Here is a 23,479-nt window from a genome sequence, read left to right as displayed (position 1 = left end):
AAGTGCCCAGAGTAACAAAAACAGCAAAATCAGAGTCCAGTTCACATCAGCAACCTGGAGAACAGAGGCAAAACGTTAAGGGAGACCACGCCAAGGATGAAAAGTCTAACAAGTTCCATTTAGATTCATCACATGAACATTAACCTTGGGTGTCCTGAAAACCTGGACTGGATTAGGCACTCCTGCATCTGTAGTGGATTGCCCTTATTTATACCTAAACTATGGCTTCTGTTTGTGTTGCGTAAGTGAGATTCTGGGCTCATTTACCTCACGGTGGGACTGTCACTCAAAGACTCGTGTGGCGAAGGTATTACCTCCTGTGTGGGCCGACCCTAGCCGGCCATTGGATTTAATTTTTTCCTGGAAGTGTTGCCTCGTTGAAACGATCTGCTTCAATGAAAAATACCTTGTAATTAAAACAAGGACCACCTTATATGGCCAACAAGACTGAAGGTAATGTATACAAAATAGATCAATTATCCTAGGGGATTCATTGACTCAATTACCTTCTGTATCACTTAAAGGCGATTCCCCATGCAATCTGTCAATTAGATCCCTGCAGTGGTAGATTTCATATAAGAACAAAAGGAATTCACCACTCTTCTCTGTAGTTCAGATTAATAGAATCAATCCAATATATAATCATTGCAATAGCCTGAAGCTTTGGGAGAGTTTTGGCAGCACACGCAGTGGAAATAGTTCCTGCACGTACATGTGGCGATTGCTCAGGAGCTGGCTTGATCTCAGTGAGAGAATTTGTTTACTCACAAGGTTGGTCTACGCACCGCCTTGATGGTTGCACGGTGAGATGGGCTGTGATAGGATTGTTTCAGACATGTGACGCAGGAAAAAAACACTATTGACAATATGGTGGTTGTCCTCTAGAAGAAAGACTACAACTGTGGTACATTGGACAGATGAATAAATAGGTCTTGATAATACCCGTGGGGTTATTTTGGGTCGAAACATCAACACCCTTCCCTATTGGTTGCCCATTTGATGCATTCATACTTACAGTTTTCTGTAAAGGTTAATGCTCTGGTTACTTACCGGTAATCTTCATTACTCCAGGTCCAAGTCCTCCCTGATGCAGTCCTGATTTTCCGTCCCTCTGGGGGCATTGATTATATGTGCTTCTTTATTTCTGTGGTTTGCTTGGTATTCCAGGATATGTGGTTTGCCGACTTCCACCTTTATAGTGGTGCCAGGGTAATGGCGGCCATGTTGGGGGAAGTATTTTGAGCTAAGTGATAGGGTCTGCCAGAAGGAGATGAGATCTCAGTGGTACGGACTGGATCGGGGAGGGTGTACATGGAGGTAATATAATGTTTTACTTGATCATGATCTGTGTACAAGGACCTGGGTGTTTTACAGTTTTTTGTCCATTGTTTCATATATATGCATGCTCACTTTATAGAAACACGGCATTTCCTGCACTAATTTCACTGTATGTAATGCACTGGGTGTACATTTGATTGATTTGATACAACCAATAGAACTGAGAAGAGTGGCTGGTGGTGAATTCATTACTTATACGAAATCTACCATTTCATGGATATGGTATAATTGACAGATTGCATTGAGAATTACACTGCAAAACACGTATGACGTTTCTGGATTGAGTAGTATCCTTTGGATAGAAACAATATTTTCAAATCCTCATTTGTGTTTCAAATTCAGGTGGTGTAAGGACAGCCTACAGACCTTGGCCAGCTGAGCAGGGTGTTAGCCAAACGTTGGAAGCCATGACCCTCCCTCTCATGCCCAGCAGCATCCAGAAGACTGATAGCAGAGCACTGTAAGCATTGTCTGGCATAAATATTGTGTCCTAAATATCATCTACAAAATCGTTGCCTCATAGGTTGATGGTTTTCTGTGAACTCCAAGCATGCAGTATTTTGGAAATAATATTTGGAACACCATGTTTCTGTCAGATGGCATTTTGGTTACCATATTCTGGGACCATCCCTCTGAGGCATGGTGGGGCTCGAGATGAAGATACTTTTGGCTTCCAGCTTTTGGATAAAGCCCGTAAAGGCCACTTGAAAGGGAATTGTAACGTTCCGTCTTGGACAAACTTTCAGGCACTTATTGCAGAAGAAATGGCATTAGTCAGCACAGAAAGGGGTCCAGGCAAGCGATGCCTCCTTGAGAGGGTAAAGAGTGGCTGACAAAACCCTTTTCCAACTCTCTGGGCCATTTCCACCCAAAGGGCCCCTAGATAACCCGTCAAAAATATTCAGCAGGGTGGAGAGGACTATGTGATGTCCATCATTGGGGGAAGTGTCTGGGATTTCCTGCCTTCCCTAGACTTATCTCTTGGACTTCTGCTAGTTCCCCTTGCACAAACTCCACAATTTGACCAGGAAAAGGATGGTGTTGGTTGTAGGTGGGCATGGTTCAAGTGCTGGCCCTATATTGCCAACTGGCAGGTGGAAATCAGCTGGCATTGTTGGTGGGAGCCTTCCATCTGTGGGATTGTTGAGTCAGCGCGCGCCTCAGATTGTAACCGCCAAGTGATGTGTAATGAGCAGACAACACCTACCATCGTGCAGCACCATCCGCACTGGGGCATCTTGATGCAATGCCATGTGTGTTCGTCCTTTATGTGCAAGGGGCGTTGTGTGGTCTGGGGGTGTTGTTAATGCTTGCCATGCAAAGTAGCTATCAGTATCCTTCCTGCAATGTTTACTTTTTCAAAAAAATAAACAAATGAGTGCAGCTGCCCTACGGTTTTCTTAGGAGCCCGCTGCTGACTGCCGGGTTACTGAATCCAAAGGCTGGCTAATGTTGATTCCACATTATGACTCTTTGTTCCACCACCCAACACTTCATGTCTCTTTTCGAGGCTGCCTAGTCTTGTTTCCACCTCACGACTCTTTCTTCCACCCCCTACACTTCCTGTCTCTTTATCTCATGAATACCGAGGCTGCCTGCTCTTGATTCCATCTCATGCCTCTTTCTTCCACCTCTCTACACTTCCTGTCTCTTTATCTCATGAATACAGAGGCTGCCTGCTCTTGATTCCATCTCATGCCTCTTTCTTCCAGCACTGACACTTCCTGTCTCTTTATCTCATGAATACCAAGGCGGCCTGTTCTTGATTCCACCTCATGCCTCTTTCTTTCACCACCCTACACTTCCTGTCTCTTTATCTCATGAATACCGAGGCTGCCGGATCTTAATTCCACCTCATTCCTCTTTCTTCACCTGCCTGACACTTCCTGTCTCTTTATCTCATGCATTCCAAGGCTGCACAGTCGTTATTCCGTCTCATGCCTCATTCTTCCACCCCCTACACATCCTGCCTCTTTCTCTCATAAATACTGTGAGGCTGCCTGGTTTTGATTTCACATTGTGCCTCTTTCTTCCACCTCCCTGCACGTTCTGTCTCTTTATATCATTAATACAAAAGCTGTCAGGTCTTGATTCTATCTCATGCCTCTTTCTTCCACCTCCTTACACTTTCTGTTGCCTTATCTACCTCATTCCTACTTTCTCCCTTTATCAGTATTTTCCTTTTTTTCTTTCTCCCTTTTCTGCCTTTCTGTGTTTTGCTCTGGCTCAAAATCTGATGATGAATAAGTCTAGGCCGCCAAAAAAGAATGCCAGAATGCAAGCACCGCCACAAATTAAGCATTGCCTCTCTGAGTTATGGAATGCGTGATTCAAGACTGTTTTGGGTGAGCGAAGGTTTCACCAGGACTCACAAGGAGGACTCAAGTTGGAGACAGACTGAGCTAGGGATAACATCACTGCTCCTGGCAGGGACAGGTGCCTACACGCATCTTACAGACCCTATGGCCGGATCAAGAAAAAGAAGTGCCTACGTTTCCCTACCAAAAAAATACAAGCATATCTAAGAATTAAACAATTCAATGTTATTTAATAAAAATGAAAAAGCCACATGTATGCCATACTGTGGAGGAATAGATTTCAGAAGAAACAGATTTACTATTTGATGTTTCTTGCACTTGGTATCTGGTGTTTTGGTTCGAACATCTATATGCATAGTAGGATGTCTCCTGAGCAGCTAATGCTTCCGTTAGGCCAATGGGGCCGGGGTAGTGTCAGTTGAATGCCTGATATGACTCAAGGGCCTCGCTGGCCTGTAACAGGCATCTTCTCGAAATCTTCCAGTTTCCGGGCAGGCCAGCCCAGCCCCTCTGCATCTCGGGCCAAGGGACGTTTATTTTGCTCCAGAGGGTGCTGGCTGCCAGGTCTCACCGGTGAGCTTTTCATAATGACTTTGTCACGTTGGTTATTTCTGTAACTTCCACATTCAGGAGGGGCAGCCGGGAGGTGACGTGCGCCCTGCTCTGCGCCACAGAGTAAATCCTTCAGGGGAAGGAAAGAAACTTTAAAACTTGGAAACAGGTCTAGCGCTGCAGACACAACCGCAGAGCAAATCTGCAGACTGGCTGGGACACTCCTGACGGGGAAGCAAGGCTTCTGCACTCCAAAATGTTTCTCTTTTTTTGGGTGGTCACTTTTTTGGCTGTTTATGGTGCATCAAGTCAGCTGTCCACTGGACGAGGTAAGAATAAAATCCAATTTCTTCTGGGCATTGTGGTCAAATAAAATGCATTTATCTGTTTACTTTTTTATTTACCATTTTTTAGCGCCAGCATGGTATTTTTCTGCAACTTCAGTGCACTGCAGCGTGAAATACTTAATTTTCCCTCATTTAAAACTGATTTTAGACTGTCCTGATTCAGGGAAATATTGGTCTTATTAACAAGAATGTTTCCCTTGCTTAAGAGTGTCAGTACGCAGAATATCGAGATTTGAGAAAGACAGTCACACCAGTGTCTAAGATTAGGGCAGCACATGTTTAGGCCGGGGCACCACCCAGCCTTAAGATAAACCTAGAGGTGATTTAAGGCAGAACATGCAGTCTCGTTAAGACTGTTTAGTCAGGAAGGGCCGTTTAAAGGCTGTTCTAGGTCGCTCCTAAGACTGTCTCAGGCCACGACAAACAGCTTGTACCTAGTTTAAGCCAGACCTAAGGGTGCTGTAAAGGAGCTGTCCAGAGGCGTTCTGTAATGTTGCTTCGCTTCATCAGATCACCCTGGGTTTTGAGTCCGGTTGTGATGTCATTCACAGGACGACCCCCTAAAGCCAGAAAGTGAAGTCCTGAAAAGTTTTTAAGTCCAGAACAACGGGCTATCTGCTGTCCTAAGAATATTTGGGACTGATTTAGGACTGGACAAAGCCCCTTTACAGCAGGGCCACTTTAATTTGTTTTATGAGTGTCTTAACTCTTGTGCAGTGTTTACTATACAAGCCATAGGCTGAGATCACCGGTCTTTGAGTTAGTAAGAAGCAGCGGGCTTCTCACCAGGGTCATACAAGGAAAGTCCTCACTACATCCGAAGACAACCCCTTAGCTGTGCCTGTCAATCACACAAGATGCATCTCTCCTTTTCAGTAGGATTCCCGGAACTGGAGGCGGCTGAACTGCAAGCCGACCCCCAGGAACATTTATTGTCTCGATCATTGCCTCAGCCCCCGCGTTTCCTGCTCATCTGACACATGCTTTTGTTTTTCTCGATTCTCCTTCTTTTTAATGCACCCCTCACATTTTCGTTCACCTCTTGTGAGACACAGCAAGCCACGGCTCGCTTCTGTTTGGATTTGTTTAGAAAGGTGTGGGACATGGCGCCCCGTGCCCTGGGGGCTTGGCTGTGTCCAGAGAGTTCATGGCATATTTACAGCTGGGGCAACTTTACAAATACCTATGTCATCGTTGTGGCATGCGAGGGATGCTGGCCTGGGCAAGTGCTGCAGCGGGTTCCAGTAGATCATGCTTAGTTTCCATAGGGGTCATTCTATAGTGTGCTGCGAGTGGACATGTGGACCATACAGAAGGAATGTTCAGGTGTTATGTGAATCTACATGTTGAATGTGTTTAGAGGACTTGTGGGATGATTAACAGCTATGTTAATCATACCTGTGGGATGTTTAGTTGTGGTATGTTCTACTAAATGTTCTGCTTGGATGTACAGAGAATATGGAATGTTCTACGGCTGCTCTGCCCCTCAAGACCATGGAACATTGTCTCGTATACTCCACTTGGATATGTGAGGCAAGAATTTGGCATGGTCTACATCATGTTCTATTTGGATGTTATAACCATATCTATCCCACCTAACCAAAGTTGCGTCATCAGCAGTCCCCAACAATGGGGTTCCGGAACCTCTCTTTGTTTGATGGGATCTGGTTGGGTTGTAAACCCTATTGTGACATCATTCGTTAGAAGGCCCCTTTCAGATGTATTTGGAATGTTCTGGATCAGTGGTTCCCAACCTGTAGTCCGGGGACACCTGGGGGTCTGCAAAGCCTCCTCAGGGGGTCCACGACTGCTTAGAAATTGAATAATATTAACAGATTAGGTCCCCAGCTTTCAGTAATGACTCAGTGGGGGTTCCCCAGAATCCAATAAAAATTCATTGGGGATCCCCGAGCACCAGTAATGATGAAGTGGGGGTCCACAGAAGTCAAAACTTTGGGAACCACTGTTCTAGATTTATGTTATGGTAAGCATATGTTTGACCCCGCAATCTGTCGTGGAATGTGTACAGTGCGCTGCATCAGTGTGAGCATCGTGAGACCCGGAAATAGCGATTCCCGCATTAATTCCTCATTCCTGAGTGGAGCCTCAGAGTCCAACGGGTAGCTGATCGGATTTTCCCTTTATGTTTCCCCATACACGGAGTGACTAATGTCCTTGGTATGGGTAATACAGGGGTGTAGCTGTCGGTAGTGCAGCAGGTGCAGTGGCACCGGGGCCCAGAGGGGTGAGGGTCCCAGTTCACCCTATCTTCATCAGTTCTGAACATGATAGCAATCCCTTGACTTGCCAATTGCGTGCTCCATTTGAGATTTAATTGCATCTTTTTCTGATCATATGTTAGCAATGTATTTTTCAAGGCTAGGGGCCTGATTCCAACTTTGGCAGAGGGAGTTAATCCGTCCCAAATGTGACGGATATCCCGCCCCCTGTATTACGAGTCCATTACATCCTGTAATACGGTGGGCGGGATATCCATCACATTTGGGACGGATTAACCCCCTCCGCCAAAGTTGTAATCAGGCCCTAAATGTCTGTAATCTTGGCTTTCAGTTTTCAGTGATTACATGTATCAATTGTCAATCTTTCCGCACGCAATTTTCATGGGCACTTTGCCATTTCAGCCATTTTGAAATGTACCTACTTTTGGTCTTAGGTTATTTTGATTTCATTTGTACAAATGTGTACTGCTTTTGTTTCCACATGACCGAGAAAGTATGCCTCATGAAGAAATTCTTGAAAATGTTGAAAGCTGCTGCAACATATTCCCAAAATCTTTGCTTTTCCGCTCCACTGTAAGTTGAGGAGTAGAGATACTCAAGGGATTCATTCTACCAACTTACACAACAGCGGTGCAGAATATTGCGTTTGTCACTGTTTATCCTTACAAAGTGACACTGAGAAAGAAGGGCGAGAGCCTAAGGTTCTACGCACAATCTCTCCTTTTCCCATTAGGTAGGGTTACAGGATTGAGTAACAGTCTGGCGAATAAATATCCCAGCATCCCAGCATCTCAGGTGACGTACGGTTAAGGGACGATATTTCCATTGTGCACTGTGCATACATACCATGTACAACATTAAATGACCATTTTGTAAAAAGTAACTTTTTAAAGTATTTTTAAATACCTTTAGTAAGTGTATCTGTATAAGTGTCTGCAATATCTATACCCGTATGGCCATTTTTTCTTTTTGTTTCTTTTTGGTGTAGATTTTGGACTCGTAGTGGCATTCCCTGTCTCCGTTGAGTTCTATGTGAATCCCTTGCAGCACCTGGGGGTGGCCATTTGTGGTGTGTGATTTACTCCATCTCTTCGATGGAGTACAAAGGGGTCTTCTTGGACTGCAGTATTACTGTAGTCGAAGTAGGACACACAACTGTACATTACAACCAACTCACCCATATGCATGTCCTGCCTTCTGCCTCTCCTTAAACTCCTCTCCCCCCCACTCTACAGCAGATATTCCCCATTTTCTTGCCACTCTCCATTGCCACCCCTACGTGTATATGTAAAACGTAGCAGTGTATGTGCCTAGCTGTATGCATTCTCAGCTGAGAGCCCCACAGATGGAAAATAGGACAGATGTAGGCGTGTGTGTGTGTGTGTGTATATATATATATATATATATGTGTGTGTATATGAATTACATTGATGAGTATGTGAAGTAGTACTGCAGGGTTACTACTACATACTCATAAATTGCTCTCTGAGCTTTGCCCTGTGTGTACAAATATCCTCCCACTGGTTGTAACTTTCAGGTTCAGTAATAATCTTACACCATATGATTCTTAATCCGCTTGAAGGTACTATCAACTGATCTATGATATGGGCCATATACCTGTGTATAAACGTGGCCTATGCTAGAAATAAATAAAAAAAATAGAATTAAATAAGAAAACCTAGTAGATGTTTAAAAATCATCAATTTATATGAGTAATTTTGAAAGATACTGAAAAGTCTTCAATGTAGATGTGCCTATCTGTAATCGTTAGATAAGAGAAAACTAAAATACAGGTATGTAATTCTTTAGTTTGTATTACATTCTTTTAAGTATTTTGATAAAAGTGTCATATAAAAAGTTTGACACATTTTTCACTTGTGCATATCTCTTTTTTTATTAATGGGGCAAGCTGACTCACAAATGCTTTCAGAGATGAGGCAATCAAACACCGTGCTGAAGGAAATCAGAAATCTGCTAAAACAGCAGGTAAGGTAATACGAAGTTAAGTATTTTCAAATCTGCAAATTCTCGACAGCACTGTAATTGAAATATTCTCTGTTCTTTAAGTGACTGATACCTCTCTAAGGCCCAGGTTAAGAGTGGGGTGGAATGGGGGGAGATGATAATTACCCCATCCAGTACAGTTACATGCTAAATTGGTGCATTGCTATGTATCAGAAAATACCAGATATCTTTCCATTGGTAAATTTCATCTGGTTTGACCTGTCCTAGGTTTACCTAGGACAAATTACAGAACGTCAGTGTTTACTGTACAACAATTTCAATCTCCGTCCAAATGGGGGTTTGCATGGGGTTCCTATTTAGCCCCACACATCGGAAGAGGGCTTCCCAAACAATTTCACAGAATGTGTTTTTCCTTTCTAAAAATTGTATAGAGGCAGCATGTTTCATAGTCACAGTGTAACCTGACGTATAAAAAGTATATTTCAAGAGAATGGAAAATAGTTTATCTACCTACTTGCTTTTAGAGAAAAAATAAAAAAAATAGAAAAAACATTGTATTCTGGTGAGTATCATATGAAACAATCCTAGAATTCCTTTTCAGTATGTGTGATTTCAAGTTTGTACATTATATACATTATCTACACTTTGGAAATACGTATAATATGAACTACTGCCCTAAAATCTGTGCTTTTATAATCCAGTCACAGTTTATGTTTAAATCTTTTTCTGAAGGTAATGGTGACGGGTAATGGTGACGGGAATGTCACTATAATGAACTCAATACGGTCACAAAAGAAATAATACTACCTGAGGCCAAAGTATTTTCATACCTTTATATCAAAGCAATTGTCTTTCTACATTACAGGTATTCTCTGTGTCAGAAATCCACAGAAACAATCCTCGCCATGAGGACCAGAGATAGGAAGATAGATGGGAATAAGAAAGGAGTGGAAAGGAAAAGGGTGAAAGGAGACGGGAAAGATGGGGAGCTCCAGAGGCCTTTTGTTTGACACTCTTATCGCCTTCCTTTTCCATAGCAGTGTATGCAGTGCTTAATTTGTACCACTGCTTGCTGGTGCTCAGCACCAGCACTAATGTCATATTTGTAAGAGTCCACCACACGGTGGCGCTGCCTGTCTGTTTTAGGAAGCCCAGCTCTGCTATTCCTTGCTTCTGCTGGACCACCAGAACAGCTGATGGTGTTGTCGGGCCAGACTGTACTTCTTCACTCCACTCATGGCATCAGTTGCGAAAGGAGGCCCGTAATCGGCCCGGGCAGCCAGCATGAGCAATACGATTATGGAGCGCAACAGAAATCAGACTTCTCGCTCACTGGCAAGCTCTACTCCCCTCCTGGTATTCATGATTTGATGCCAATAGGGATCTTGTGTTCTTATCACTAGTTCTGCCACATTCTGCCTGGCTATCTGATCCAAGCAATCTCTGGTGGGAAGGGACTGTGGCACGTCTGCACACTAAGCGATTTAATGTGGTTTAGATGCGTCTCATCCGCAAGCAGTCGACTTATTCACAAAAGAAATCTAAAACGTACTCTTGTGGGTTTCCTCCTACATTTGGGGTAAATTGACATTTTTTGGCACAAGGGTTCCCAGGTGTATTCTCAGGAGGCGGGGACAGTCACAGGCTTCCTACTCCAAGAAACCTTGGTAAATTTACTCACCTTCCAAGGCAGGCGTCTATGGGGACTTATATGGCTTGCATGAGAGCAACTGCAGTTTGTTATTTCTTTTCCTCCATTGAGAAAATAGTGTTGTCTGCAGGGGAATCCGTTACCTGAGACCCACCAATTTCAGGGGTGTTCCCTTTCAGTTCCCACCTTGGAAACCAACTTACTCTTGTGGTAGTAGGCCTCCAACGTGCTCAAGTGTGGCAATCAGCCAAGCAAAGGTTTGTGGATGCAAGCTGGTACGTTTGCTGCTTTTCTCGGACTTTGAATGCATTCCTGCCTTGCCCTTGGAAGATCAGCATTTACTCACACGAGAAGGTATGTGTAACTACATTTTTTACAAGTGTAAATTCTTTCAGTGAACGAAGAGTTACTTGTGCATTTTATTTGTACTTATAAATACCAAGAACTTTGTGACTTGGACACTGAGTTTGGAGAGCATAACTATTTACCCGAAAAACCATAGGGGTCGTAATTTCGAACCCTGTAAATCCCTACGTGGGATGTATGTATGAATGTATGTATATGTGTGGTATTTCTACACCACAAACCGGCCAAAAGGCAGATGAGTGCTGTACATGTAAATTGTGTCCTTGTAGGGTGAGTAAGACATAGTAATTTGTGTGAAAACTGTGTGACCTACAATCGAGCTGGACAACTTTCATCGCTCTAGAGTGAACATGTGCAAAACTCACGAAGAGAGGGTGTTCTAAGGTCCTCCGGTGTACCTCTGCGCCACACGTAACCAGAAGCGAGCCAGCCTAACCAAGAACAACCAGTAAAGGTATTTCTGCCCTTACACAAAGCGAATACTGGCTCCATCAGTTGTGCCTCATTCACAAAATATTATTAAATTTAGGATTACACCTACCATTGTCACAAAATGTGATTTGTTTTTAAGTTCAGAAAACCTCCAAGTGCTTAGTGTCTAACTCAAAAAAAGTGTACAATTGCAGAACTAAAATCCAGCTCCCTTCCATGCTGGAGGCCGTGATTAGAATGTGGGCTTGGGTCACGGTTGGTCGCTACTGTGAAAGTGGCCCCTCAGCCTCCAGTCTACTGGTGAAATGCAAAAGTGGCACAGTGGCCAGTCCTGCCCTGTAGAATTCCATGCTTATTCCTACATTTAATGTGGTGACTTGCCCACTATTAGTAAATCCATATTTTACAGCTAGCTTTAAGGTAGGAACGTAGCTTCATCCTTCAGTTTCTCCGACGGGAACATGTGCAGGGCAGTCTAAGGCCATAAGTGGAACATGTTGCATCCACTGTGCCCACTTCCATCAGTAGTTTTGCCGCTTACGTTGCGAGTTGTATATAAAAAACTTTAGGAGTGTTGGGGTACACTGACCAGTCTGAGACTTTGTGGGTGCTCACCACCTTTCCCGTACCATGTTCCCACCGCCATCCCTAAGGTTACGAATGCATAGGTTCCACCTTAGTTATGGCTTTTGTACGCTAGTAGGTCCCACCTGCAAGAGTCTAGGTCTGCAGATCCTAATTCTAATAAGCCATCATTTCCCTCTTCATCTGAAGCGGACAAGTTTTGTTCGCCCACATGAAACTTACAAAATATTTTGTAAATCGGCCTGTAATTTCCATATTCAGGCACTGAAATCCTTTGGGAAGAATAAAAGTCAGGTTGTGACTCAACTTCCACTGAGGCACTCCCATATTTCTCTGTCTCTCTGCCCAAAATGGTAGAAACTCACACATCCCTATTCCCCGTGCTCTAGTTATCGAGTTGGTTTCCGCACACCCCACGCCTTCATTGCTTTTATGTCCCAGTAAAAATTAGAAAGATCATCCTTCCATAAACAGTTACTCATCTTTGTAAGTGTGAATATTGAGTTAACTCAAATTCAGTCTGCACTCGAAACATATATTTTGCCATCATGCTTGATTTTTAAATCTACCTTTCAATTTTCTTAGTTGTGTTTCGCACAATTCAATATCAAAAATGTGTTATATGATTTAAAGATTTTGTAAGGAAGCAAAAAAATTATATTTTCCAAATTAGATCACACTTGGAGGGTGTAGGAAAGGGCAATGGAACACCCAATTGCAGATGTCTGAATGACCACATCATTTATTTTGGAGTTACTGAGATATATTCCCCAGTGTCACCATTAGCGTGGATCTAAGAGCTCTCAGAACACATAAGCGGTGTTGGCATAAATTTGTCTTTTGAATTTGGAAGGACTTCTTTATTCCATGATCCTCGGCTCGGTGACACCAGACAGAACTTCTCAATCCTGGAGTGCTGGATATCTGGCGCGGCGTGTCCTGTTCGTGCTAGTGTAAATCTCGTTGCCTCAGATGTGCAAGAAGAACTTTATACATATCGAGAAATTGCAAGGAAACCTGTGTCATTACATTCCTACCTTTCTGAGGCCATATTAAGATACATAAATGTTAAAGGTCCTAGTAAACTGTATTTGTTTTCCTAGTCTATTTCCTCTTGTAAAGTCCTTATGATATTTATAAGGCATAATACTCGGGTTGCTGAATTTACTTTTGAGGACAGTGGAGAGCTTTAAATTGTTCTTATTGTGCCCCGTAAATGGCAACTTGTAGGTCTTTCAAGAGCCAGAGGTCTTGAGAATATCTCTTTTTGATCAATGTGTTATGGTCAAGTCAGGAGCAGGACCAGTCTCTGGTTTGCAAACTAAGGGGAAGGTTTGTGAAAATGTTAACATTTCTGTAGTATTTATCAGATGTTCCCCTTTTCAGACCACTGTCTCTTTCCTTCACCCCCTTATATTTGTATGTGAGAGTCCTCAGGTCTGGAGCAGCGCATTGGACATGGCATGCAGGTATCAGCCATCTTGGATGTGGAAGCTCCCTTCCAGTTTGTTGCTGGACCTCCTCAGAGCAGCATCTCCTCCCTGCACTCAGTGTTGTGGTGGAAACATACCTGGGTGATCAGAACTTCTGAGGCGGTGATGCCAGACCTTGATCTCAGGGAAGGAATGAGCTTGGAGACGTAGCCCCTCAGACAACAGATGTTCTTAGGAAGCAAGCCTCCCCTCCTTCATTTGATAGGCACAGTCATGCCAGAAGTGAAACTTGGTACTAGTTCCATGCTCTAAAAATCAGTAACTTTCTCTCTATGGCCCATCAATAAGAGCGTGTGCTAGTTTGGTGATTGCTTGGCAGAAAACATAGATGGTTGTACGGTAATCTGCCTCGAGGACCGCTCCGTCTTGTTATGTGTATTTGTAAAGCGCACACCTGGGAGGGTATCCTGGTGCGGAGCGCGTGTGTGCGTCTAGCCCTGCCTGTGGTGGTTTGGTTATTTGAAAGGCCAAGTCTTCATCTTCTTGAGGAGTTCAAGAAGAGGAGGCGGCTCTGATGTGGAGTGGAAGGCCCTTCCACTCGCCATCGCAGTAGCAATGTGGTGTCCAGGTTGCACTCTGTACAAGCTGACCAGTCCTGGAGCTCACCTTGATCTGCTCAGCAAGCGTTACCGTGCTTGGTGTGCAAGATGCCCACTGCCGGACCCCGTTCAATTCTTCTTGATGGTCAGCTTCATGGATTCAATCATGTCTGGCTGGCACAGAGGGCATGACATTGTGACTGCATACTGTTGAGGTCCTGGAACAGGTCCGTTAGGTCCTCAGTGTCCTTGAACTGACCCACCAGTCCTTGCATCCTGTGGCCCCAGAGGTACGGGCATGGACGTGTCCCATGGCGATGCTTTTCATGAGCTCAGTCCATGTGACGTGGTTCACTGAGTCTCTGCGCATGGACCTGTGTCTCCCCAAAAAGAGCAGTAGGGTTGTGGACCTTTGGCCGTCAGTGAATGATGAAGAACGACAGGTGACCTGAGTTAAAGGGATCATCCTGTGAATGATGGCACAATGCATCTCAAAGCCCTCAGACGTCATCTGCTGTTGGTGATTGTTGGTGAGTGTTAGTGCTTAGCAGTGCAGGACTCGATGGAGGGAGAGCTATGTTATAGTCTACTCTGGATGGACGCTTTTTAGGCAGGAAGGAACGGGGGATCTCAATAAGGTCCCCCAGGGGCAGTTTCTGCTGAGGTGGAATCCTGTTGTTGGGCTTGTGGGAGGTGTTTTTTTTGCCTCTGATTGAAGATCCCTCTGGTGCAAGATGGTGGGATCGGAGCCTGGTGTGGCACATGCGTAGGGTAGACTCTGGGATACCCTTGCAACACGCAGTCTCATAGCAACACACGCAAGCACCACATAAGCACTGAGTCAAGACACGCAAACCCTACCTGTGGAACGAAAGATGACAGTGAGTAAAATACTAATATCTATGGGCAGTGGCATGGCAGGGCCTATGAATTCATTCCTACCCTGCAGTCCAGCTCAGTGGGCCAGGCCTGTTGGGGTGCATTAGGAACCCTTTGCTGGTGTCCAGCTGAGCTCAGCTGTAGGGCCTGCACCCATGACGTGGCACATGAAACAGGGGCTGCTTGTGATGATACGGTGCCCTCATCATGCCCCCCCAGAGGCAGCCTGCGGTCTGGAAGGGCCGGCTAGGGTGGGTGTAAATGACTGTAGCTGGGGGGCACTGCAGGAGGTGGAAATCGAGAAATAAAGCACAAACGCAGCACAGCAGGCTAAAGGTCGTGAACCCACAACACTGTGCTCCGGGGGAACACAAAGGCTCAGCAGTGGCTGGGGACTTGACATGGGCGTACTTTCCCTTGGTGCAGCGGGTGCACTGGCACCAGGGCCTGGCGCTTGAGTATTTTATAATTCAAACTGCAGCCAGGGGGGCCATTTGCTTCCTTGCACTGGGCCCCAAGAGAGACACTGGCTGTGCTGCTGGGTCTTGGCATCTTTCCCAGGCTGCTTGGCCTTTGACCCCACTTGTAAGAAATTACATGATTCCATCCAGAGCATCCCTGCCAGAGCAGGGGGAACTGAGAACCTTTTTCTTGTTTTTAAGTCGAGTTCACAGCAGGGCACTGTGGGGCAACAGGCTCTGGTGCGCCCTGCTGCAGGATGTGGCGCTGTAGGGTTCTAACCAATTACAAGGAGGGCCTGTCTTTCGGAGACCCCTCCATGCTTCCGGCTGACAGCACCCCGTAGGCCTCCAGGGGACAAGCACAGGTACAACTGGAAGGTCCCTTCATAGTGTAAGCCGAATCGCCCGCTCCAAGGTGAGTGACAGCAGTGACAGCCAATCCCAGGGGAAGGAGGGCTGATTAAAGTCTCCCTGCGCAGTCACTCTGGAGAGATGCTTCCGCCAGCGTGGGACGCTCTTGATTGACCTGGTGATGTCAGGGGCACCTAACATAAAGAGATCCCTGTCACTTTTCACTGCTCTTGTGTTTTTTCTGCGTGAGCCGCTCCCTTGTACTTTCTGAGATTCAGCTCTCGAGGAGAAGGCTTCCCACCGAGGTAGCTACCGAGGGAGCACATGCCCCTCTCCTGGAACAAATGTGTCAAGCATCACGCATATGGGGTTAGACTTACGCAAATTAACTATTAACCCCGCTTCAGCACGTGGACGCCTTATCGCGCTGTTTCATGGTTCTTTAGGGTCAGCAGCACAATTAATTGTGAAGTGTGAAGTGCCTCTACGTGTGAACGTGTTATAAAATGAAAGTGCTGGTGCAGTTAGCACTTAGCTACTAGCAGCGTGCACTTTACCCAGGGCCGAGGAGAGTTTCTGTGCCGAGTCACACTCCTCATGGGAAGGGGTAGCACCCGGAACATCCTAGAAGTCAGTGACATCCAGTGCTTAATTTGAGCGGGTCGTTTCTGGTGCAGGACACCGGCACTTATTTTTGAGGGCCCGCACTTATTTTTCATCTTCAAGCATTTACTGCGAGCAAAATACACTAATAGGAAAGTCGATGAAGAGAAAAACGAAAAAAAAAGTCACAAAGAGAGAAAGCTGCAAGAGTGAGTTGATGGGGCAGGGAGGGCCTGTGAATGGATTGAAGAGGCCCGAGGTGGCTTTGGGATTACGCTGCCACTGCTCACACATTGAAATACAGCAGCCGCGTGTTTCTGAGAAACGCGCTGGGCACCGGCACGTTATTATTTACAAATTAAGCACTGACAGCTCATCACACTGAGAGGGAGTCCCTGCAGGGAGGAGGCTGAACTCGCACACACGCTAAAAGAGCACTGCAGCTGGTTTCAGGTTGTCTCTGGGCAATTATTTCGCGTAAAGCAGGGTCATTTCTGAAATCTGCCTCAGTACATGGACTGGATATGAAAACTTTGATCTATTCATAGTAAGGAGTTACACAAAGTGTCACACATAACATTTGAAATGTCACACACACACTGAAAACCTTGAAAGGTAAGTTGCCCATGGATGGACCCCAAAGTTTATGCCACTTGAAACACACGGTTACCAGTTCTTCGGACCCCCTTTCCCCCCCATACCCCTCCGCCCCCTGTAATTCCCTTCGAGCTGCTGTGTGAAAGTCATTACTTTCGGAAACTGGAAGGCAAGACCCTTCTTTCCAGCGTTCCTGTCTGCCGGAGCGGAGGAGGCCTGCTTTGTACGGCGTCCAGAAAATGAAGGATATTTTCCTGAAGTGAACAGTACAAGACGTCTCAGGTCAACAGTGGTCACACTTTACCAGTGGACCTGACGTAAGGCTCGGCTCACTTTCTGTGCCAAGGCAGCGGAACAGGGGCGGCTTTCAGGTCTCCGAGGCTGTCTGTGTGCAAACAGATCGTGGAAATGAAAGTAGCCATAAACGAGGGAGCATCCGCTGCCTAAAGCGTTATTTAGCTACTTCAAGCACCCCAGCTTCCGGCTGATGGGGACATCTTCACGCCACAGAGCAGGGATGGCTTCAGCAATGCATAACATCGAGCCCTGCAGCCAGGACCAGAGATCGGGTCCATTCTTCATATGCGCAGAAACATATCCAGCAAACAGACACTCACCGCAGAGAAGAAAAACTAACCAGGCACGAGAGATTAACTACACCTGGCATGCTAACTTTGACATCATTTTCAAAACAGATCAAAGAAGACGGTAACCTGGAAAGAAACATTAACCTCAGCTAAGATGCAGTCTCCTTGGGAGACGCTATCCTCGGATAAGATGATCATCTTTTATTAAACACTTACCACGCAAACCGCGAGAGTCACTTCACTTAAAACATAAACCTCGAGAGAGTCACTAACTTCAGGTAAGATACAAACCCAGTCGTTAATTTGTGCTTGTTTTTTCTGGTGCGGGGCACCGGCACTTATTTTTGCGGGCCGGCGCTTATTTTTCTGCAAAAGACCCATATGGGAAAGACGGAGGAAGAGAAAAACGAAAAAGCGTCACAAAGGGAGAAAGCAGAAAGCTGCCAGAGTGAGCTGAAGGGGCAGGGAGTGGCTGTAAATGGATTGAAGAGGCCCGAGATGGCTTCAGGATTACGCTGCCTCAGTATTCCGTGTTCGCACATTTAATTGCAGCAGCCGCGTTTTTAAGAGGAGGGCTTTGAGCACTGGCACCTTTTTATTAGAAATTAACCACTGCACAAACCACAAGAGAGTCACTAACTTCAGGTAACACACAAACCACGAGAGAGTCACTTAACTTCAGATAAGACACAATCCAGGAGAGAGTCACTAACTTCACGTAAAACACAAACCATGAGAGTCACAAACTTCAGATAGGACACAATCCACAAGAGTCATTAACTTCACGTAAAACACAAACCACAAGAGTCACTAACTTCAGGTAAGACACAAACCACGAGAGAGTCACTAACTTCACTTAAAACTCAAACCACGAGAGAGTCACTAACTTCAGGTAAGACACAAACCACAAGAGAGTCACTTAATTTCAGGTAACACACAAACCATGTGAGTGTCACTAACTTTAGGTAACACACAAACCACAAGAGAGTCACTAACGTCAGGTGAAGCACAACTAAGAGAGAGTCACTAACGTCAGGTAAGAGACAAACCACGCGACAGTCACTTACTTCAGGTAAGACACAGACCATGAGAGAGTCACTAACTTCAGGTCAGACACAAACCAAGAAAGAGGCACTTACTTCAGGTAACACACAAACCACAGGAGAGTCACTAACTTCACATAAGACACAAACCACGAGAGAGTCACTAACTTCACGTAAGACACAAACCAAGAAAGAGGCACTTACTTCAGGTAACAAACAAACCACAAGTGAGTCACTAACTTCACATAAGACAAAAACCACGCAAGAGTCACTAACTTCACGTAAGATACAAACCAAGAAAGAGGCACTTACTTCAGGTAAGACACAAACCACGATAGAGTCACTAACTTCAGTTAAGACACAGTCCACAAGAAGGCCACTAACTTCACATAAGACACAAACCACGCAAGAGACACTAACCTCACATAAGACACAAACCACGCTAGAGTCACTAACTTCAGGTAAGACACAAACCACAATAGAGTCACTAACTTTAGTTGAGACACAGACCACAAGAGGGTCACTAACTTCACATAAGACACAAACCACGCAAGAGTCACTAACTTCACATAAGACACAATCCACAAGAGAGTCACTAACTTCAGGTAAGACACAAACCACAATAGAGTCACTAACTTCAGTTAAGACACAAACCACAATAGAGTCACTAACTTCAGTTAAGACACAGACCACAAGAGGGTCACTAACTTCACATAAGACACAAACCACGCAAGAGTCACTAACTTCACATAAGACACAATCCACATGAGAGTCACTAACTTCAGGTAAGACACAAACCACGATAGAGTCACTTACTTCACGTAAGACACAAACCACAAGAGAGTCACTGTAAGGAAATGCCTCCTTGGCATGGTTACCCCCTGACTTTTTGCCTTTGCTGATGCTAAGTTTTGATTTGAAAGTGTGCTGAGGCCTGCTAACCAGGCCCCAGCACCAGTGTTCTTTCCCTAACCTGTACTTTTGTTTCCACAATTGGCACACCCTGGCATCCAGGTAAGTCCCTTGTAACTGGTACCCCTGGTACCAAGGGCCCTAATGCCAGGGAAGGTCTCTAAGGGCTGCAGCATATCTTATGCCACCCTGGGGACCCCTCACTCAGCACAGACGCACTGCTTGCCAGCTTGTGTGTGCTAGTGGGGATAAAAAGACTAAGTCGACATGGCACTCCCCTCAGGGTGCCATGCCAACCTCACACTGCCTATGCAGTATAGATAAGTCACCCCTCTAGCAGGCCTTACAGCCCTAAGGCAGGGTGCACTATACCATAGGTGAGGGCATAAGTGCATGAGCACTATGCCCCTACAGTGTCTAAGCCAAACCTTAGACATTGTAAGTGCAGGGTAGCCATAAGAGTATATGGTCTGGGAGTCTGTCATGCACGAACTCCACAGCACCATAATGGCTACACTGAAAACTGTGAAGTTTGGTATCAAACCTCTCAGCACAATAAATGCACACTGATGCCAGTGTACATTTTATTGTAACATACACCCCAGAGGGCACCTTAGAGGTGCCCCCTGAAACCTTAACCGACTACCCGTGTAGGCTGACTGGTTTTAGCAGCCTGCCACACACCAGACATGTTGCTGGCCACATGGGGAGAGTGCCTTTGTCACTCTGTGGCTAGTAACAAAGCCTGTACTGGGTGGAGGTGCTTCACACCTCCCCCTGCAGGAACTGTAACACCTGGCGGTGAGCCTCAAAGGCTCACCCCCTTTGTTACAGCACCCCAGGGCACTCCAGCTAGTGGAGTTGCCCGCCCCCTCCGGCCACGGCCCCACTTTTGGCGGCAAGGCCGGAGGAGATAATGAGAAAAACAAGGAGGAGTCACTGGCCAGTCAGGACAGCCCCTAAGGTGTCCTGAGCTGAGGTGACTCTGACTTTTAGAAATCCTCCATCTTGCAGATTGAGGATTCCCCCAATAGGATTAGGGATCTGCCCCTCTCCCCTCAGGGAGGAGGCACAAAGAGGGTGTAGCCACCCTCAGGGATAGTAGCCATTGGCTACTAACCCCCCAGACCTAAACACACCCCTAAATTCAGTATTTAGGGGCTCCCCAGAACCTAGGAACTCAGATTCCTGCAACGTAAGAAGAAGAGGACTGCTAAGCTGAAAAACCCTGCAGAGAAGACGGAGACACCAACTGCTTTGGCCCCAGTTCTACCGGCCTGTCTCCCCACTTCTAAAGACACTGCTCCAGTGACGCTTTCCACAGGGACCAGCGACCTCTGAATCCTCAGAGGACTGCCCTGCATCTAGAAGGACCAAGAACTCCTGAGGACAGGGGCTCTGTTCACCAAAGACTGCAACTTTGCAACAAAGAAGCAACTTTGAAACAACTCATGTTTCCCACCGGAAGCGTGAGACTTGGCACTCTGCACCCGACGCCCCCGGCTCGACTGGTGGAGAACAATCACTTCATGGAGGACTCCCCGGCGACTGCGAGACCGTGAGTAGCCAGAGTTGACCCCCCTGAGCCCCCACAGCGACGCCTGCAGAGGGAATCCAGAGGCTCCCCCTGACCGCGACTGCCTGCTTCTAAGATCCAACGCCTGGTAAAGACTCTGCACCCGCAGCCCCCAGGGCCTGAAGGATCCGACCTCCAGTTCGGGAGCGACCCCCAGGTGGCCCTCTCCCTTGCCAGGTGGTGGCTACCCCGAGGAGCCCCCCCTTTCCTGCCTGCATCGCTGAAGAGACCCCTTGGTCTCCCATTGATTTCTATTACAAACTCAACGCTTGTTTGCACACTGCACCCGGCCGCCCCCGTGCCGCTGAGGGTGTACTTTCTGTGTGGACTTGTGTCCCCCCCGGTGCCCTACAAAACCCCCCTGGTCTGCCCTCCGAAGATGCGGGTACTTACCTGCTGTCAGACTGGAACCGGGGCACCCCCTTCTCCATTGAAGCCTATACGTTTTGGGCACCACTTTGACCTCTGCACCTGACCGGCCCTGAGCTGCTGGTGTGGTAACTTTGGGGTTGCTCTGAACCCCCAACGGTGGCTACCTTGGACCCAAACTTGAACCCCGTAGGTGGTTTACTTACCTGCAAAAACTAACAAACTCTTACCCCCCCCAGGAACTGTTGAAAATTGCACTGTCTAGTTTTAAAATAGCTATATGTGATTTATGTGAAAACTGTATATGCTATTTTGCTAATTCAAAGTTCCTAAAGTACCTATCTGCAATACCTTTCATTTGAAGTATTACATGTAAATCTTGAACCCGTGGTTCTTAAAATAAACCAAGAAAATATATTTTTCTATACAAAAACCTATTGGCCTGGAATTGTCTCTGAGTGTGTGTTCCTCATTTATTGCCTGTGTGTGTACAACAAATGCTTAACACTACTCCTTTGATAAGCCTACTGCTCGACCACACTACCACAAAATAGAGCATTAGAATTATCTCTTTTTGCCACTATCTTACCTCTAAGGGGAACCCTTGGACTCTGTGCATACTATTCCTTACTTTGAAATAGTGCATACAGAGCCAACTTCCTACAGTCACTAACTTCAGGTAAGAGGCAAACCACAAGACGGTCACTAAATTCACGTAAGACACAAACCAAGAAAGAGTCACTTACTTCAGGTAACACACAAACCACACAAGAGTCACTAACTTCACATAAGACACAAACCACGAGAGAGTCACTAACTTCAGAAAAGAGACAAACCATGAGAGAGTCACTAACTTCAGATAACACACAAACCAGGAGAGTCACTAACTTCACATAAGACACAAACTACAAGAGAGTCGCTAACTTTACATAAGACACAAACCAGGAGAGAGTCACTAACTTCAGATAAGACAGAGACCACAAAAGAGTCACTAACTTCAGATAAGACACTAACCACGAGAGAGTCACTTACTTCACGTAAGACACAAACCACAAGAGAGTCACTAACTTCAGGTAAGAGACAAACCACAACAGTCACTAAATTCACGTAAGACACAAACCAAGAAAGAGTCACTTACTTCAGGTACCACACAAACCAGAAGAGAGTCATGAACTTCACATAAGACAAAAACCACAAGAGAGTCACTAACTTCAGATAAGACACAAACCACAAGAGAGTCACTAACTTCAGATAAGACACAAACCACGAGAGTCACTAACTTCACATAAGAAGCAAACCACAAGAGAGTCGCTAACTTTACATAAGACACAAACCAGGAGAGAGTCACTAACTTCAGATAGGACAAAAACCACAAGAGAGTCACAAACTTCAGGTAAGACAGAGACCATGAAAGAGTCACTAACTTCAGATAAGACACTAACCACAGGAGAGTCACTATCATCATGTTAGACACAAACCGCAAGAGAGTCACTAACTTCAGATAAGACCCTAACCACGGGAGAGTCACTAACATCAGGTAAGACACAAACAAAAAGAGAGTCACTAATTTCAGATAAGACACAAACAAGAGAGTCACTACCTTATGGTAAGATACAAACCACAAGAGAGTCACTAACTTCAGGTAAGAGACAGACCACAAGAGAGTCACTAACTTCAGGTAGGACACAATATGCAAGAGAGTCACTAACTTCATTGAAGACACAAACCACGAGAGAGTCACTAACTTCAGAAAAGACACAAACTGCAAGGGAGTCAATTACTTCAGGTAAGTCACAGATCACAAGAGAGTCACTAGCTTCAGATAAGACACAAACCACGAGAGAGTCACTAACTTCGGGTAACACACAAACTACAAGAGAGTCACTAACTTAAGGCAAGAAACAACCCACAAGATAGTCACAAACTTCAGGTAAGACAGAGACCACGAAAGGGTCACTAACTTCAGAAAAGACACTAACCACGGGAGAGTCACTATCATCGTGTAAGACACAAACCGCAAGAGAGTCACTACCTTCAGGTAAGACACAGACCACAAGAGAGTCACTAGCTTCAGGTATCACACAAACCACAAAAAAGTCACTAACTTCAGATAAGACACACCACTAGAGAGTCACTAACTTCAGGTAAAACAGTCTGCGAGAGAGTCATTAACTTCATGGAAGACACAAACCAGGAGAGAGTCACTAACTTCAGATAGGACAAAAACCACAAGAGAGTCTCAAACTTCAGGTAAGACAGAGACCACGAAAGACTC

At 45.6% G+C, this 23,479-nt stretch overlaps 1 protein-coding gene across 1 annotated transcript in view; it reads left to right on the top strand.

The window, feature by feature from the left end:
* The first annotated feature begins 4,352 nt into the window (after positions 1-4,352).
* Positions 4,353-23,479, top strand: part of COMP (cartilage oligomeric matrix protein) — a 181,728-nt gene continuing 162,601 nt past the window's right edge. Inside the window, exons 1-2 of the mRNA XM_069217074.1 lie at positions 4,353-4,537; positions 8,705-8,781. Of these exons, the coding sequence (XP_069073175.1) occupies positions 4,465-4,537; positions 8,705-8,781 (150 nt within the window). The 5' untranslated portion in view covers positions 4,353-4,464. The remainder of the gene's footprint in view (positions 4,538-8,704; positions 8,782-23,479) is intronic.

The sequence above is a fragment of the Pleurodeles waltl genome, chromosome 12 (genome assembly GCF_031143425.1).
Source record: "Pleurodeles waltl isolate 20211129_DDA chromosome 12, aPleWal1.hap1.20221129, whole genome shotgun sequence".
Taxonomy (NCBI): Eukaryota; Metazoa; Chordata; class Amphibia; order Caudata; family Salamandridae; genus Pleurodeles; species Pleurodeles waltl.
The sequence above is the reverse complement of the archived record's forward strand: the minus strand, read 5'-3'. Positions and strand labels throughout refer to the sequence as shown.